The sequence below is a fragment of the Diadema antillarum genome, unplaced genomic scaffold (assembly GCF_040938485.1).
Source record: "Diadema antillarum isolate AM-2024a unplaced genomic scaffold, OU_Dant_1.0 seq00001765_RagTag, whole genome shotgun sequence".
Lineage (NCBI taxonomy): Eukaryota > Metazoa > Echinodermata > Echinoidea > Diadematoida > Diadematidae > Diadema > Diadema antillarum.
In genome coordinates this window covers 97,191-118,236 of record NW_027272446.1, presented here as the reverse complement: position 1 = coordinate 118,236, position 21,046 = coordinate 97,191, and the positions used below count along the sequence as shown (strand labels likewise).

General features: G+C 36.9%; 1 protein-coding gene across 3 annotated transcripts in view; it reads right to left on the bottom strand.

Annotated features, from left to right (window-relative positions):
* The window catches only part of LOC139712159 (uncharacterized protein ZK1073.1-like), a 64,373-nt gene that overhangs the window by 24,491 nt on the left and 18,836 nt on the right, over nt 1–21,046 (bottom strand). For all 3 annotated transcript variants that reach the window (XM_071623998.1, XM_071623997.1, XM_071623996.1), the window contains one exon: nt 12,546–12,596. In XM_071623998.1, the coding sequence (XP_071480099.1) occupies nt 12,546–12,596 (51 nt within the window). The remainder of the gene's footprint in view (nt 1–12,545; nt 12,597–21,046) is intronic.

Below are 21,046 nucleotides of genomic sequence, written 5' to 3'. Positions count from 1 at the left end.
CTCAATGCAACTGAAACCATTCAATGTTCATGACATAGGGGAATAATTTTGGCAAAAGCTGGAAATTTTTAGTTCTTGTGAGCAAACTACATGGCAAATTGTGAGGCAATGACATCATCAGCCCACCATTTGCATATCCACAACTGTTCAACAAGTGTGTTGTGAAAATTAGCAAAACTTCACAATTTCATAACTTCCCTAATTTTCATCCCATTTTGATCAAAATTGGAATGCTGTGCTTACAAAATTTTGCATGAAATTTTACTTTTTCTTATCAGAATAACTTTTAACTGGTGTGAAATACCCCTTTAACTTCAATTTCAACATGAAGAAGATCCAGTTGTTCCACATGTAAAAACAGGGAATAATTTTCCAACTCACGAATTTTATTAACAAATTTCAGCTGATGAAAAATATTTCAAATGGTATATCCTGTACACTTCTGTGAAAGAAAACTGATACACCAAAGAAGTTTGTGCAGCATTGGTTAAAAAATACACAGCAAATTGCAATACAATACCAGGAAATTATTCCCTATCAAATAAATGAACAGTGCCATTAAACAAAGGTTGTCAAGCAACCGGGCAAGACATGTTTCATGAAATCCAGGAGCACTAACAACATAGAAAAGTAGCTGCTACTGTGACAGAAAAAACTGAGCAGCAACCACTCAGCAGCAAACATTTCAGTATTGGCTGTGGTATCAGCAACAAGTGTCACATACATGTATCACTAGTCTCTTTTTATGACATGGAGTCTACAGCTTCTATTGTTCTTTCCTTTGACAGAGCAGGTGGCCCATAAAGTACTCATCCCGTTTTAATATCAGGTAAACATCATTCAAACACGGCAATTTATAATACTGATTGACTGCCAGAAATACAGTCAAACCATCTATAGCGGCCACTCAGGGGAGACGAACAAAAGTGGCCATTGTAGACAGGTGGCCACTATAGACAGGGTCATTAACATGGCTTTTCTCTTGGGGGGAATTGCATTTAGGGGTGGCATACGACAGGTGGCCGCTACAAGCAGGTGTGACTGTATACAGTAGGCTCGCTCTCTAACACGCAAACACACACACACACACATGCACACACCAATACCATGATTCCCCATCTTTTAAAAGGACAAGTTCACCTTCATAGACATGCGGGTTGAGTAAATGCACCAATATTGGTAGAACACATTAGTGAGAGTTTGAGGAAAACCAATTTGTTCAAAAGTTATGAATTTTTGAAGTTTCTGCTCAAGCACTGCTGAATAAGAAGACTACTGCAGCTTGTGATGTCACATGTGTACATGTGTACAACAATACAAGAAAATACAAAGAAAATTCATCATATTTCCACTTTTCTCACATAATAAAAGAACACTTGACTCCATTCTTTCAGAAAGCAGGGCAATATACGTCAGTGACAAGTTGAGGAAATGTGCACCTTTTTTCAAAAAATAAAATTTTGTGAAACTCTCTTTACTTTTTCCTTATATTATTCTAAAACTGACATAAAATCACATCAGATTTGCATCATTCACTATTTGACTTACAAGTATACACCTTTTATGCCCAAGATATTATTAAACCCCATTTTATAATTCACACAAATCAGCATAATTACAGTATATATATTGATCTATATACCGTACAGTATCAATTCATGCCTCTAATGACCCCCCGCATAAAAAAAAAAAAGAATGATCACGTCATTCGGGCAATTGTATGCACTTGGACACCATGTTTTTGTGGCATTTACTTATACATGGGTAGGAAAAAATAATCAAGGTTTTTTATGACATTAACTTACAATAAGTTTCAATCAAACATAATATAAGTTTCAACTGCATTTCTGTAAAACTTGAAACATTCAAAGCATGAAACTTTTGCAAATTCCTAGTGCCGGCAACCAATGCATTGGGTACACAAAATCTTTGCTGTGCATTTTACTTTTGTGAATCTTGGCTCCTCTCAAAATATGTGAAAGTTTTATGTACACTAAAATTTCTGGTTTTACACTAATAATCTGTGTATACTATAAGTAATTCTGCCATTCAAGTCACTTTTCTCTGATTTCTGGAGTAAAAGAGAAAAGAACAAACAATCAGATATAATAGAATGTTTATTACACATCATTTTTATCTACACTTCTAAGTGTGAAAGATAGACATAAAACCTATACTTCCTATCTATTATGATGACTGATTCTAGGTTTATAAATTCAACCTGAAATTCACAAATTATCAGACCTTTCAGATTACTATGTTTACAAAATGTCAATCTGGGCTGATTTTGTTCCCATTCTAATCAAAACTGAAATATTAGAACTGACAGATGTCTCACTGGGATGCAAACTGACATTTCATCTTCTGCAAATTTGCTTCAATAATCTCCATCACATCTCCGACCACTGGCACGGCTTTAGGCTGAGCAGAATGTCTGAAGTTACTCTAGGAGTAGATGTGTGAGAGTTGAATTGGAAATGTCACAGGGTCACTGGACAAGGTCTGATACTTATAGATGCCATCTCAGCCTCAAGCTGAAAACAGAACACATTGGCTTCTCTTTATTCTTAGTTTTCTACTTCTCTCAAAGAAATAATGGAGGCCTCCTCTTCATCTTTTTGATTTCACACAAGACTAGGTAGCCTATGACCTTTCCAACTTTCCATATTTAAAATCAAAGGACATTCTGCAAGCACTGTGTGACATGGCTCCTGACTCTATGCCATGGTCCTTCTTCCCACATACAGTACATGCAATACATTTGGTCAGCATTTTCAGTCTGGAATGGAGACTATTCATCTATCAGTATCAAACTCTATGGAGCCAAGGTGCTGCCACACAGTGAGATTGGAAGAGATAATTTCTCTGACAACTGAATGCTTTAATGCTTCAAAGTAACGATAAACTAAATAAGAAAACAGCCCACAGTTTAGACACATCATTAACTATGTCATATCAAAACAGAAAGATAGAAATAATCCAAGAAAATAAGCAAACGTGTTCAATATCTTAGCTATTACAGTTGTAAGTTCAACGATCAACAGCATCTACATGTACGTACATGTGTACACGAGGCTATTTGGCATGACAAAATGACAGGCATGCTAACAAGTGCAATTCATGCAAGAAGTAGATCTGATTTCCAGAGAGGCATGTATGTCACTCTTCAAGTTCTCTCCTACAATCAGTATCCTCAAAATGTCAGCCTGCATCAATGTATACATGTACATCTGTACATTACACCCAATGGTCTGTACAGAGAACCTTTACTATGAAGAGCATTTTTTTCTGGACACTATTTAATGCCATATATTTTGCAGGGTGTTTATTTTTCACGAATTTCACCACTCACGTGCTATTCATGAATTTAACAACACTCAAAAATATCAACTTTGATCCCACATGAGTGGGACATACATCTATACATTTCTCTGTTCATTACCATACTCCATGATCTTGAATATAACAACTGGCGAATTGTCCGGAAGTTCTGATTCACAGATCACACTCGCATATGGCACGTAATACAGTAGTCCTGAAATCATTATAGCAAATATTACAATAAACTGAAGTAAAAATCAGTATCCTTCAGGTAAATTTATTCTCTTAGGCCTATTAAAGCAGTTGAAGACAAGTCCCAAGTACAGCATATGTACTCTAGCAGAAGTCTATTGGAAATACATGTTAAGAAAAAATAGTAAAATTAGCTTGCCCCCAACAGGTTGATAATGACCTGGAGGTGAATAAATACTGTAAAAGTGGTTTCTTTTGCGGTGGTTTTATTTTCACGCTTTTCGCGCTTTGAGGTTGAACCGCGAATTTAACATCACGCGAAAATGTTTTGAACTCGTCACTTGTTACAACGCTATCATTACCGACCGCGAATTCAAAAACATGCGGAAAAAGTCGGCACCGATGGAAACCGCGAAAGTTTCTGTACGCGAAAGAAACCACTTTTACAGTAAAGCTTTTCATAAAACATTTGCCATAAACATGTGTCATTCAACCAACATTCTAAATATTGAAAATGTACATTTGTAGTATTCATAAATTTATAAGCTTTGATTTAGATTTGATACCAAGAAATTTAGTACATTGAATTGAGATTAAGAGTATAATTCTCTTTATGAGCTTATTACAGGTATTCATTCACGTAGTTCTGAGCCAGATGAACCATGTTCCTATATTCGAAACAATAAAATTGCCATCAACTGATAACATCTCATTCATGGCTCAGTATCACAGAATATTACTATACTAAAGTAAACAATGAAATCTTGAATGCAAGTTAATCATGTGGCAAAGTCTAATGCCACCGCTGCAAAGCGAAATTACAAATAAGGCATGGCAGATAAGTTTCAACAAATATGCAGGTGATATCTTGATCACCATTTCAGAGTAAACATTCTCAGCTTACTTCCTCTGTTTAATACAGTTCTATAAAACTTGGGTCACAACAGTGTAATAATCGTGAACACAAGTAAGGAGCATCCGAATCCTACCGCATACTAATACACCTCCAAGAAGTCATGAAGATATTATCAGTAGTACAGCAACAGGTCTAAATTCACTGGACTTTGAACGGAGGAACCAATTGTGTTGGCATTACTCAAAAGAAAGCAATAAACTTGTGTTTGATACATGAGTACAGGCAGGTAGAATATTCTGCACATGAGATTACTATCCTTGCCTCACTGATGACAGGAATGATTTGCACTGTCCAAACTTGCCAGAAGTAAGCATAGTAAGGGCACAGAGTTAAATAAATAGTCAAGTTCAAAATGGACCAATTGCTATTTAAAGCTTGTACACTGATTCCTGCACTCACTCTCCCCATCACAAAAGTAGTATGGCCCAAGACTGTAATAGCTACCTAAGGGTTAGCGGTAACATGCACACATACAAACATGGCCTATGCACAATACACGTTTTGGAACGACTGCATGACATTTGCACACAGACCCTTCCCCTTAACCTCATCATTCCCTCCTGCCCTGAATATTCACAGAAATTAAACAAACTCTATAACAAACTGAAAATATTGTCAGAATAGTCTGGAGCAGAGCTCTCAACACAATGTGTTACTTGCAATGAAGACATTTTTGTGCAGGCGCCTTGTATTATCCGCCCTGTACATTGTAAGTTTACAAAGCATAATGTGTTTTTTGTCCAGGAGTAATACGACATAGAAAGAGAAATTGATGTCTCTATGGGGAAATGAGGCCTGCTTATAATTGATTGTTCACATTTCTGGTACTGTTGTATGAGATGAATCAAGGATGACATCCATAGGCAGACACTGAAATGGACAGAAGTCATCACTAATGACTAGATATGAGTACTGAGAGCTTGGCCTCCATCATTCATCATGGGGTTTTCATAGTATAAGACATGTATCTCACCATCAAACATGCAGAATACACTAGCACCATACAAAGTACTCAGTAAACATACGGGCTGATATACACCTCTGTGCACACATTGCTAAACGACACAAGGGCAAGGTTGTATGTTATTCCATCTTTTCTCTTGGATCCTCCCCCTTTAACCCAGTGACCTCTGTATACAATGCAAGTGGTTCTAAGGTCCTCAGTGGCAACTCTATTCCCATGCCAATCCTGCAGCTAGAGAAATAGTTGTTGATGTTATATAAACACAAGAGGCAGCCAGCAGTTTCCACAGTTCTAGGGTCTTCCTATAAATCAACGGATCCGGAGTCTGTGAAATGAAACACTTTGTAAACCAGACTGAAAGAACACATAAAAGCCAAGACATTATACGGTAAAGAAAGAAAGACATAAAGCTGAAAACTGGCTGGATGAAGAGGAATAGGACAGAACTGATTTGTGTGCCATGGTCTCAACCACTTCACTTTGACTGCTCCACAGAATCATGGACAGCTTATTATATCACTCAACATAAATCCTCCAAGAAAAAATGGCGAAGTTACAAACCTCGTGAGACTAGATGGTGAAGAGCATACACTACATAACCACTGTACAGCAGAATGCAGAGGCAGAGCAACCAATTTACTTCAAGATTTCTAGGCTATGCATCAAAAAATTCTGCTGAAAGTGAAAGTTGACAACAGTTGACATAAGCAGTGATCACTTGAACGGGCAGGGCAATTAGCTACCTTACATGGCATGTGAGTTGTGACTTTATATTCTAGGTTGTGTGTGTACTCATGTACAGTGTTACATGTGTAGCATCTTGATGTACATGTAAAAAAAAGCATACTGTATTATGGGACAATGAAAATACCTTTCACGATTGCAACCATATTAAACCTGTCTATAATGACCACTTGTCTATAAACACCACATTTTGTATTTAAGAGGTCATTGCAGACAGGGTTGACTGTACATGTACATGTCGATGTGTAAATGTGCACATTGAAAGCACACTACCTAAAATCTACAATGTGTACACTCAACCAATACCTGCCTCCAATGCCTTGATCTGCACTATATACAGTAAAATTTTGAAGTAAAAACCATTAACATTTCTCAAATTTGTAGTATAAATGCTACCCTGTTCTACCAGTGAGCACACCACTTTCACACCCAACTTCCCCCTCTCGGGGGACCTTAGGCAGTTTGAATAGGACGGGTCATCCAAGGTCAGTCAAATGCCCCAGGCACCTGCTGAGACACATACACACACAGACACACAAACAATCTCCTATGTTTTCTATATGAACATTGTTCTTCCCCCCCCCCCCCCCCCACCACCACCATTGATCCACTGCATTGCTCTACTTACTATGCTCTCACTCCAGTAGTGAATCAATGCAGCTATGTAGAGTGTAATGAATACAAACCAGCCATGGTCACTCTATTGTCTGTTGGTATAGAAGGGATACAAAGCAGTCAAATATTTCAACCTTCAAGCTCCCTTCCCCCACTAGTGAGATAAATGACACATCACGTTTCAGCTTCTCATCATCACCAGCTTCAGCTCACAGTTACTAAAGTTCACTGTCTACAAAGAGAGAACATAGCTACAAACTTTCCTTCGTAAATCTTCTCCCATCCCCTTCCCTCATCTACTTACATGTCTTTGAAAGTACAGTGTACTAACACAGCCAGCTAGACTCGCCTGGCAATCACTGAACACAACCTGCTCTGTGTACAGGTTACTCCCATTTTTAATAGTTACTCATATTCTAGTAAGGTATAGTTCATAGATTCCCCCCCAAAAAAACAAAACAAAACAAAACAAAACAAAACAAAACAAAACAAAACAAAACAAACAAAGAATATTACCTACTCTCATAGTGGGAGGTATTCAGTCCTTGGACACCTTGTTCCAGATATGACAATTCTACTATCAGTATTCAAGACACCTTCATGACATCTTAGGGGGTGGTGAATGCATTAATTAAGATTTCAAGATACAACTTACCTTCAGGCCTAAACTTTACAGATTTCGAAATAAAGAATAAATCTATGGTAAAATGCATTTTAAAGAATGTTCTTTCACAATATGTAGAAAAAAAAATGAAGCTAATAAGCAATGAGATACATGTAGGCCTACACACTACATTCATTCACAGCCTACAGCTATTTTTATAGAACAAAGATCTGGCAAGGCCTGTTTATTGTTATACCTCACTGTACAATCATCAGAATTCAAGGGTAATGGTGCGCTGAGCTACAAAAGTGGCTCATGTGTCTGCAAATTATACATTAGATCTCATTTCAGGTATGCACTGATGAGATTCTCACATTATTTCATGATACATTGTATTTGCATCCATGTTATTGCCTGTATAAGTGGCCTACTAGCACATATATCCCTAGTTACTGTACGTTTCGAAACTTGCCTTAATTTCCTTGGGAAACAATATGTTTGGTAACACTCTCCACTGATTTTTCTTCACCGCATCAGTCTTTGTTTAAAGAGGAAATCCACCCTAAAAATAAATTAACTGTAAAGGAAAGAAAAAAAATCTCCCCACAGAATGCTCCAAAATGACAAAAATAGGATAAGAAATACATGCAAGATATGATGTTTGAAATTTCACATTTCTTCGGAAAATATTTTTGACCAGTCCTTATAAATATTTAAATGAGCAAGTTGATGATGTTATGCCTTCACAATTTTTCATTAAATGTCATAAATGAAATTCAGAAAAAAATTATTATTTTTAGCTACTACAGTTAAAGCACATATTCCCATACCAAAATATACTAGAGTTAACATTTGTTATCTTTTATTTTGGGTGGTTTTAAGGCAAGTTTTATATTCATGCAGCTGAAACATGAGATTTTTGTCGTGTCTGTATATGAAAAGATCAAGAAATTGTGAGAGCATGACATCATCAATTTGCTGATTTGAATATTCATAATGACTCTTTTAGAAGTGTTTCCCCTCCCCCCCCCCAAAAAAAAAAAAAAAAAATTTCAACTTGTCTAACTTCCTTGATTCTCATTCAATTTTGACACTTTCTGCAGTGCTCTGCAGGGAATATTTTTCTCTTTCTTATGAAATTGGTAAATTTTTGGAGTGGATTTCTTCTTTAATCATGTAGACAGCATGCCCACCATCTGCTGATGTGGGGCTGCTACATGAAGTGAAACATTTCAAAGCATTCTGAAACTGACTCATTTTCCATGTACATTTATGCCGTTGCTCATTAATTAATGCACTAAAACATGGATAGTAAATTGCAGTGTGCCTGCTTGTGTGAATCCTGCACTTGCCTGAACTATAGCAAAAGTATTTAGTTCCTAGTATTTGGGGCTACAGGGAATACTAATCGCAAACATTCTGTAAAACTGGAAAAAAACACCCATTTCACTTTTCATGCTGGGCCAATCAAAGGAAACTGACATGAAGCTATTCAAATTCATGAAATTCTTCCGTCGAGATGTTTTCATTGCAACTGATTGACAAATTGCCCTACATCGACGTAAATAAGCACTGAATTGATCAGTGTTTTAAGTAGTAGCCATGATACGTCGATGTAGGGCAATTTGTCAATCAGTTGCAATGACATGAAGCTAGCTGTTCATATTTATTGCCGATTTGTTTTAAAAATTCAATATCTCCCCAATACTAGGAAGAAGTATTTTTGCTGTATTTATCAAAAGGCAAGTGCATGATTCACACAAACTGGCACACTGCAATTTTTAATCAAAGTTCACATTAATGAATGACCACCAGCATAAATGCACAATGTCCATACGGCCATCAGCTGGTGCATTGGTTACAGCATGCATACAGAGAGAGCACTGTCACTATGCTCACACTCACTGTTTGCTGAAGCCAAGATCACCAAGGCTAAGTTGCAAGCAGAGCCACGCCTCTGAAGCATGGACAGTAGGGACTCCCGGAGTAAACAAGGGCTGAATCTCTCAAATTTGAGATTCATGTGTACATACATGTGTGTGTATTTATGTGTGTATGTGTTACATTTCTACTTCTTTGAGTATTGAGTCTTTTATGAACAAGTGACATTAAAACTTCACTGTTCTGTCTCAAGTAGACAGTCTGGAAATAACCAGCTTGAATCTGGATATTACCAGCTTAGTTTAGAAGAGCTCTCATACTACAAGGAGCCAGAAATCATTACATTGTACTTCCCTTTTCTACACACGACACGACAGTGACACGAGTCATTGTGGCTCAATATGATATCAGTTTGCGACCTTCCTTTATCACATGCTACAGTAGCCTAATGTATACCTTACATGACTGTGTACATAACTGAATACAGTGTATGACTAGGCAGATAACTGAAACCAGCACAATACAATAGAAAGTAGATGAAATGACAGCTGCAAATGAAAGTACCATTGGAATAGTGCTTACAATTGAGACATAAAATCTGCTGTGCCTTTCTAATCAATCATACTACACAAGAGATGATAAACTAATATTTAACTAGTTAACTGCAGTATTAAGGTTCATGGATATTTGACCTTCAGAACAAACATCAAATTCATCTGTTCCCCCTGAATATACCGTAATACTTGAAATTCAGCTAGCATACATTAGATGTAGCAATGTCAATCAAATGCAAGACAACTTTCTAGACCTTGTCAAGAAGAAATGCAAAATAAATAAAGTTTGAAGGCATAAGAAATAAAAAAGTCTCACATGGTCTAAGTCATTACACTGCATCAAGATGTTATCCTTCGAAATGCACTAGTGGCAGAATATCCTGAAAACATTTCACAATCGATGATAACATTCAGTAATCTGTTTAAACTTGGCCCATTAGATGGTGTGCACAGTACTTTGGTATGTAAGTCTGCTATTAGCAAAATATCTCTATGCTCACCTACAGTATTGCTTTTGTTATATTTTTGCATAAGATATACAACGGATATTATATACATGTACCAAACAAGGCGGTGAAACTTCACTTGTATGCCAGTGGCCTTTTTTCATAGGTCACTACAAGTATTATTCCATTCCTCTCTATAACTGTATTAAAAAGAAACTGTACAAGGCATATTTTGTATAACTATCAGTAGTATGGTCTCTTGTCATCTTACTTTTGGAGGTAGGCTATGGGCTATAATAGACTGCATTAAACTTCAGTAACTACACATCTTCACACTTACATGTATGTGTAAGGCACACACATTACGTAAGCCAGACATGTCTTTTTCCTCTTTCTTTTTTTTTTTTTTTTTTTTTTTTTTTTTTTTTTTGGGGGGGGGGGGGGGGGGGGGTGAATAGATTCTGACCACTGAAGGGGGCTGGCTATTTGCGTCCAGAGCCTGATCAAGCTTCTTCACAGCAACACTACATATTTTTGTACTTGATACAATATTTCACATATAGAGGTATATCTGAGCAAAGAGCAGTTTGGAGAAATAAATTTATGCGATTTCGAATGAGTTCCTTTGTAAAAGTCAACAAGAAAACATAGTATTCATGGACCTCCTCCCCCCCCCCCCCCCCAGTTTGTCCATAAGTCAAAAAGGGTTTCTATGAACAAACTAATGTGAAAGCCGACTTCATTTCTATCACTGGGTTACCTTTGATCCCAACATCTCTGTACAGTCCTTCTTTCCTCTTTGGATATATATTAAAAGAATGCACACTGAATGAACTGGTCATAAAAAAATTGAACATAATTTATCTTTATAACAACCTAGGTCAGAATCTGTTCTCCTGCACTCTTGGCTCAGTGCCACATTTCCCAGCTCTCAAGTGTTACAATTCACAATACAATCAGGCTAGCAGTCAACCCCGATTCCACACTAGATCGAGATCACCTAGCATACCGTACATGACGACACGGCTTACATGGAATATCATTCAGCACAGAAGCATCTTGAAATGTCACACAGCAAACAAATGTAAATGCCTCTATGAGGCCTTGATTACCATCTTCAAGAATCTATTGCCCTAGTACACGTATTTGACATCTGTAAAGAAGGAAGGTATTTTTCAAGGGATAGGTTGATATTGATGCCTCCATGAGATCAAGGTTTCTTCCACATAAGTCTATCTCTGCAGCCAATACTTTGGAACATTTTCCTAACCATATCATTTATCAAAAAAAAAAAAACCACACACACACAAACATACAATCAATATACTGGTAGTAATAACTGCTTCTTTGATATGACATGACTAGTTTTGTAGGTACCACTATTCGCTCTCCAACCACCAACTTTCATTCTTTTCAATCACCTTTCGGGAACACTGTCAGTTGTGTTGCATTCCATATTAAGAACACTGGTTTCAGTGATTTTTTTAATAAACAAATACTAGTAGTATGAAGTCAAACACAGCAATGGGTTCCATCAGGGAGGTGGAAAGAGACCACCTCCCTGGTTGCATACTACAGGTAGATATGTACCTGGTACTTAGTCAAACTGTTTGCATATCTGCTGTTGGTTCGATAATGCATTGCAGCATACCTGGCTCTTCAAACATCAATTAGTTTAGGCATCAGTTTCATGGAACATTTGTGGCATGAAAAATCATTCACACTATCACAGATTCATCTTCATCCAGCCACTTTAGCCAAAGGTCTCTCCTACTATTTCATGGCTGCTATTTTTTCCCCTCTTTACAGTAAGCTTAGTATTTACACTGTATAATATAAATAACCAGAGACAACAGGTGGCATTATCACATTATTCATTTTCATGAGTTATATACCATCTGAACGGGCTACAGCGTACATGGAATTGTCACAATTTCTACTCTGTAATTTAGCATTGGTGAAAAGAGTGCAGATCAACTGCATTTACAGTTATTTGATTATGATTGATTGATTTGAATTTATTTCCACTTTGTGTTAACAACAGCAAAGAAACAAGCATAAATGAGTTACAATAATTACTACTATACAATAACATTTCTAATAATGGTGTAAAAAGATAATGTACATGCTACAAGTTGTATTGCAACAAATGATAAGTAACACAAAATAGTCATAAGAACCAAAGTGGGGGATGGTCCTAAATTAAAAGCCTTGTTTTACTTCAGCCCCTGTAAATTAAACACATGACAAAGTTTATACCAGGGAATTGGGTGACCAAAGGTTTGACAGTGCAGTTCATTTCACTCACCTGTATATAGCAGTAGAAATCCCCAAAATGATCTGTCCGGACCCGTTTTTCCTGCAGAAAAGACAAAATGACAATATTTTACACAATTTTGTTAGACATCATTATTGATTCATAGCTATTGGGCAAGTCACCACCAATACTGACATATTGAAAAGCTGCATCAAACACTTTCTCAAGCACAGGCAGAAAAATATCAGACTCTGGTAACCCAATCTGCAGTGAATACAAACACATTATCACTTTTATATTGCGTACACTGTATATTCTCTCGTTAAGCACTTCAAATAGACTACAATATACACATAATACATACCAACAGGCTCAATCCTTTATAAATGATTTTTGTAAAAAAAAAAATTGTAAAAAAGTACGATACTTCTTCCAGCTAAGTACACGATGTATGTGTTCAACTCATTTCACCATAGAATGCAAATTGATTCTAAATTGAATTCTACGATAAATAAATGTTGAAATCAGCTACATCATCATCTATCACACACAAGGTTCTGTTCCACAAATGAGAAGTCCCATGTTCAAAGCATGTTGGTACAGATACACCTAGGTTAACAGCAGCAAGTTTGTAGCTAGTACAAGTCAAGACTTCATTGACAGGATGTCAATCTTGATCACAATACAGCATTACAATTTCACCAATATACCGGTAAGCAAGCAGAGCATAAGACCCCCACATCTACATGTCTCCCCATTAGCCTACAGGAAGTATTTCTGTTCATCTCAAGCACTCTACTCACCACCCACGCACTCTCTCCACCCAGACACACACACACATGTACTCTCTTTCGTATCCAAGGAGGAGAGGCCATTAATAGTATATGTACATAACAGGATGAAGGGACAGTACATAATGGAAACTGTGAGTTTTTTCAGAAGGGGAAATGAAAAGATTGCTGGGGAAATAAGCAACCACTGACTTCAAATGAATCACAAAATTGTTCGCGTTTGCCATCTCTGCTCTTTTGTAACTAATAATTTTACCATTCAAGTATATTCTTCATCTTATTGCTAAATTCATAGAGGGCAAAGTGATTGTGTGCTACAAGAAAGGTACCTGTAGTAAATCTAAAGCCAGTGAAGTCACCTGAACTCTAACTTTTCAACAGTACCTAATATAGAATATGGATAGCCGATACCCATTCTGATTCAATGTCTAATGCATACTTCAGTGAATTATGAAAATTCATACCAATATTTATGAACTCTTTCAATGCACACACATTCTATACTTTGGTATATGTTGTAAAGATGGGCTTGAAAAGTAATTCTCCAAAATGTGGCATCTTACTATACATTGAAAGGAATTTACTCCCCCCCCCCCCAAAAAAAAAAAAAAAAGAATAATAGTAATACAATAAAAATACAACAATTGTAATAGAGAGATAAATACATAACGGAAAAAGATGATATAAATCATGAACATACTTCATCTACAATAATGATCTTCAAAAGACTGATGAGACTACTGGCAGGACTAGAAATAAGTTAAAATGTTTTGGGGCCAAGATAATATAGTACTACTAGCTATATTTCCAATTCCATGTTATCAAGTAATACAAGACTTTAAAGACTTCAATTAAGATGAAGATTTTTGGAGATAAATCAAATAATCTCTAAAGGTTTAAGGTAATGTGCTTAAATCAAAATATAAAATACATTTGGTAGTTATGTGTTTTTAGCAGACATTACTATTGTAGCTTTTTGCAGTCCTCAGTGGCTACACAGCAAAAAGTCTTACGAATTCTGCCAGCTGATCTTCACAGCACTCACTGGTCACAAATAACTCAGATCCCAAGCGTGGAGAATTGATACAATCATACAATGCATTGTACAAGATGCATCTCATACAGTCAGCTTGTTGTACAGTAATGAATCATATGATCTTACAAACAGCACAGTTTCCTTCAGCTGACTACAGGCAAGTTCAACAGACTGGGAGTGGGAGTGGCAAACCTTTTCCATCTGTTACGTGACATTACACTGGTCTATTTATGAAGTTATGCACACCTTTATCACAACAAAAATGCATGAAAAGCATGAATAGCCATTTTGGGCTGTTCTGGCAAAAGGGGTAATACATTTGAATACTGCATTATATTATAGGACTGGCCTATCACAATAGGGAGCTGCCTCTTATTTCTTTTTTCTTTTTTGACATGTAAAGGAAAAAAAGGTTGTGCCTACGAAAAGGTCAATCTCTTGAAATGCACTATTGCATACATTGCAGCTTAATAATGTGAAGTCGTACCTGCTTGTATTATTTCTCTGTTATGATACATACAACTGCATAGTACTTCAATTTACAGCTGAATTAATTGCATGTTACATGCATGTAATTAGGACAATTTTGACAGGATGTTGCTAAAGTACTCTCTCACAAAGCACATCTGCACATCTTTTACGTAATTTATCCTCCCTAGTCAGCTACTTTTACTAGGCACACTGAATGTGTCACTCAATCAAAGCATGTCGGTGGTAACACATGTAGTTGTGATCTTACAACACAAAAATAACAAGAATTGGTTTGGGTGCAGGAATACCTCCGCCAAAGGAGGTTATGTTTTTGTGTCGGTGTTGGTCTGTCTGTTTGCAAAATAACTAAAAAATTTGTAAAGCAGATTTGGATAAAACTTGCAGGAAAAGCCAATAATGACAGAAGGAACAGATGATTAAATTTGGGTAGTGATCCAGGATTTTTTTTTCATTATTCTGGCAAAATCAAAAGCTGCGTGTATTTGAGGTTTGCTATGTGTACGTGTACGTGTACTAAAGTGTGTGCTCAGCTCGAGGAGCCGTGCAGTTGCAGGAAGCTGATGAGGTAAACTACTTCTTATCTTTCTTTTTTTTTTTCTTTTTTGAGCCATAATTGGAAATTGGGCAATTTTCAGCATGTGTGTATGGGTAGAAATGAGCTGCTTGGCAGAGGTCTGCACTCTCTGAGTGCTTTTCTAGTTTTAGTTTAAGTAAGAGAAGAGGATAATTTCAGCTTTAAAATGACTTAAAACTCATTAAAAGGTGTGAACAGTTCTGGTCGAGGTGAGGATTTAGCTTTTAACGTTTTGCGAGATATTCAGAAACCACTCTATGAGATGACAAAGAGCATGCAATTCTAAAGGGTATCAAAAGTTTATTTGATGAAAATCGGTTTTGAAATAGCTGAGATATCCAAAAACAAGGTGAAACAAAGAGATCCTAATAAAGTTGTGGCCTGTCGCCTTTTATTATCATCCCTTTTTTGAATATCTCAGCCATTTCAAAACCAATTTTCATCAAATGAACATTGAATCCTTCTTAAAATCACATGCTCTATCATATTTCATGAGAGGTTTCTCATCTCACCTAGGAATGTTCAAAACATGAATCCCCACCTCAACCAGTACTGTACAGCCCCTTTAAAACTAGATCCATTCTTAAGCGACATAGTGTGACTTATCTCATCAAAACTTAGATGTTCTTAAGCAGCAGAGTGTGAGTTAGCTCATCAAAACTAGATGTTCTTAAGCAGTATAGTATTATAAGTGATACAATATCCACTCTGTTGGATACAAAAGGGCTTTGAAGTAACAGGACCAATCAAAGCTCATTGACTTGCTCTCAGTGTCCATACACAAAAGGTGACTTAGAAGTCAAACCCTATAACACTATAAAGGGATTATCAGATTATCCATGAGACTTGGCACACTCAATTAAACACCCTATTCAAGAAAATCTTCAAGTATCAATGCTCCTACTTAACTGTTTTCAAACTGTTTTGCATGGCTTTCAAGAACACTTTTATGCACGTCATGGGGTAACGGGGGGGGGGGGGGGGGGGGGGGAGGATACCATGCTGAAGAAACATGGGTCTAGCTTTCAAGACAAAAAAAAAATACTACTCTTAATCAATGCTCTACTTCCAAATTTCAAACTTCATCTGAAAATCAGTACTGCAGACCAAGAAAGGGTGCTGTATTTCCAGTGCATAAATATAAAAGGGACTTGACCTATAAGACTCTTTATAGGATTTGTAATTCACAAAGTTATATTTGAAATATGAGATACATGTACAGCTCAGAGTACACAACTGAAATTGTGTACTGATCAACTGAATATAAAGACCTGATTGAGCTATCTACCTATGATAGGAATATGTTTACAGTGCGCAAGGCCGAGGGTTTTAAATCATCACATCTTTCTACTGCGGAAGCATCTAGCCTAGCTGCGAAAGTCTCTGGAGGTAATCTTTTCCGTCTTATAATGGTCGTGACACAAAGAATCTTTTGGAATATCTATGCTACTGAGAGAGATGAATCTCTTTTATGTTATACAGGTTGGGTCACAACTTCGTATCTAGAGCAAGAGGATGCTGCATAGGAAAAAAATGCTGATAATCTGGATATGGTGTGAACATGCATACACTGTAAATGTCCCTTGTGGCAAGGGTCTAGTGCCTTGTCAAGGATCTCCTGGGCTCTAAGGTTCTCTGGATGCTCTCTGGTGCCATCTTAGTCTTCTTTTTGAACATTTGACCACAGTAAATGATCAGTGCTCAATCTAAGGATAAAAATCTTGTCTAGAGATATTTTTGACTCATTTACAATTCCTTAGTGTCGGAAGGTTGTCAGTTTTTGGTATGACCTTACAAGATCAAACATTTCCTTGGATGTCAGTCAAAAAAACCCTTGTGAACCACTCTGAATATGTCATCAAATACTGGTATGGTACACAGGGAGGTCTTGCTTGTACAAACACTAGGTCCAAGCTCGTAATATTTTGTGACGACATTGTGACTTTATTCCTGACTCTAGATGTGTTCTCTGTAAACAAAGTCAGTACTATTCCTTTAAACACATAATGTACCATCTGGATAAACACAGGCATGAATGTGACTATGTGCTTTGTGGTATGTGTGTGTGTGTGTGTGCGTGTGCACAAGTATTTGTCTTATTTTAAAAATCAAAAAGTTTACATCAAAGAATAACTAAATTTATATCAAATACTTAATATACCGTACACCTTCATTTAGCAAGTCTAATTTTTCATGAATCGGGACTTCTCTACAATTTCCTGAATGGATTTATTCACAATCTTAAAGGACAGAAATGAACTCAGAATGTACGCAAGCACATCACATTATTGTTGAGATGACAGTTAATCATTTCGCGTATTGTTAAATATGCAAATAGCACCCAACTTGCGAAATTCCCGAAAATAAAAACCTAATGAATTTTCTGGTACATATATCATGGTCGGTATAAAGTACTTTATGCATTACATGTTCAGGAAAGTCATACAACACAGAGAAACAAATAGAAAAGAAACTAGTAGTGGTAGAGAAATCAAAGTTTGAAAAAAAAATCCAAAGCTTGATGTTTGCTCTCCCTCTCCCTCTTTTCTCCAAAGCAGATGGCTTGCATTGTATTCCAGTCTCATTATATTCCCAAACACCTGCTGTACTATACACTTGGCACAGGATGTGATTTACTGTACATACAATGTACACACTTTTCCAGGGTCCTTAACAGTAAAAGGTTGACATTTGCAAACTCTGTTTGTGTGAATCCTACTTGAAATACCACAGATAGATCTGTAAACAAAATGTAAATATACAAAAAAAGAGCTCTGAAAAAAATCTTAAGAATATAAATTAATCAATCACAGCATAGCAACCAAAAGAGATGAAAAAAAAATATGTGAAAAGTACAAGTGAGAATATCCTTAGAAGTCAACTGATAATTCTCATAGACATTTGCGGGTCAATTTTTTTTTTCTTTCTCCCTTTCATTTTGTAACAGACAGAATCATCCATACAATGCACAATCTTTCTCATGGACTTTCACTGCCCACGCAGCTATGCTGTTACCCCTGGCATTCATACATTTCCCACCACTTAGTCTGTGGCACAGCCATCACACCATGTGGGTAATTGGGCATATCATTAGGTATAGCTGGAAGTGTGTGCTGAACCTGACTGCGTACGCTGGAGTGCTTCGGCTTGTTATGGCGACGAAGAGTCTCTGGAAGAATGGCAAGGACACTTGGAGACTCAGATGCTTCATCAAATTGCATGTACATTGTACATGTACGTGTACAACAAGACACGTTTTTATTTAGGGCACTACTATGCATCAAATATTATTTTTCTTACAGTTTCTATAGATGCTCCTTCAACGTTGGATATGAATTGCATTCAGCATGCATGTACGGTTATCAATGAAGCCAACCAATGCAGCCAACACATATTGGCCATAGTCTGGCCATTTCGCAGGTGTTGGGAAGCTTTCAACGTCAGTGTATCAAATTGTCCTACTGGGTTATCACAATCTTGTGGGGGGTGGACAACAACTAATGTCTCAAGTAGGTAGGCCTTTACGTTATATGAAATCTGTTTACAGTTACATTATAGAGATACAAGTGATTAATGAAGAATTACATAATTTTACATACACAAACCATGCAACAGTCCTCTGTACCCCATCCATTATGCCGTCATTACACACACTGAGACATTTTGTTCCTTTTTTTCTTTTAACGATATTACCTTATCAACACTTTTAAAAGTAATCATCTTAATTGTGCATATCAATTAATTGCCATATATGTATTTTTGAGAATCATGTCCTTGTCATACCAGTGGGGAAGTCAAGCCAATTACAAAAGGCAGCCATCTTCACCTCACCTGGTCACTGGCTCTTATTGACTTACAACACATCTGCTATTATTCTCAATAGTTGATATCCTGTATGTTGCTGCATTTCCTGTTTCAACACTGATCACTTCACATATCATGAGGAACTGGTGCATTCATAAGCGATACTTGCTCATGTAGCCACAAACTATACATAGTACATGCAGTTTATCCAAACATGTTTAGAGGGATATCTCACCTAGCCTACCATCATACACTGTAGGTGATATTCAACTATGGGCAATATACAATATCTGACGAAATATTCTTCCTGATTCTTGGCCACTGAGGCAAAACCAGATTGCCTTTAACTGCTTGCTTCATTATGTCTGCTGCAACAAATGTTGGCTTGTTTATAAATGCTCTGCAGCCCAACTGTATCATTTACAAAGAAAAAAAAATATGCTAACAAGGTTGAGTATACAGTTATTTTCTTTCTCCAATTCGCAAAAATTTCATGCCGCAAACATTTCTGGTTTTACGGTATGTAATAAATTGTAGTTGCATCTAAAATTTAAGGCAATGCTTTCATCGTCCAGCTCATACAGCAGTGGCACCAGTGAGCTTTCAAACCAGCAGCAGACTGTAAACATCATTCCGCACAATGCTTGTGTCATGTGGAAATGAATACAAACCAAGCTTTATTGCCTATCAAACCGAAATTTAGTGGTCAAACCCTTCAGACCGCACAAAACGTGCACAATGAATCGAACCTAACTTGACCAGCAAACACCTGCACATGACTGGGTAAACACATTCTAAAGAATAGAGTTATCATGAGCAACCTGATTCAAGTTTGCCTTTGGATTTACAACATCTACATTGTATATGCACTGTCCTTAATCAGCATCTTGGACATGTTTCCAAATGTATGTAAAAATGCACTAATTCTTTGGTACTGTGAAAGGGTTCCCTGACAATGAGCAAGTGCAATGTACAGAGAGAGGGAGAGAAGGGAGGGGGCTATGAAAGAAGGCAATGATCTGTACAGATGGGTTTCACTGGAGTGAGACACCAAGTTCAATGCCCTTTCTAAGGGCAAATCAGGACAGCATGCCTGCTTCAGGGATATCATCTGAACCAACTTATCGCAGGGAAGATGACTCCACTGGCATTATCATACAATGTTCAGTATTTGCAGTCATTAATTACGTACATATGGTATAGTGCAGTTTTCCCCTCAGTGTGAGTGTATGTGAGTAGGGGTAGGTGTGTGATGTGTATGTTCCCTACTCATCTGTTCCCATTCAATCATTCCCTATACATGCACAATACTAGTGTACACTGCCATTTTTTGTCCTCATGTTCAGGAGCAGGAAAAACAGCAGTACTAACAACCAATTACTCCACATTACAGGCATAATTTACCATCTGCAGGTGAATCAAAAACTCAGCATCAGTGCGTCAAAATAGTTCTAAAATGTGAGTTAGGGATAGAAACAACCAATGTAAAAATCTGAGCCAGTATAAGCGATGTTAAGTATTGTAAAATATACAAAATGTGAACAAAAGTTATAATAAAAATTTTTCCAGACTATACCGTAGGACTACAGTTATGGTTTAATGGGGAAAATACTGATATCCTTGTATTTTAGGCTTTATTGCAAAAATTTTATGTGGTACCGGTAGTTGGATATTTTGTGATACAACTGACCTACACATATATGCATCAAATGTGATATCTTGAACATTTTTTATATCACTGCTCCCAAAGGAAAACAGGATCTTTCATCTTAAATCTTTTGTTCTTTATCTGTGCAGAATATTACAGCAGAAAATCACAAGGCTGCCACGACTGGTTAATTACTCATACAAACTG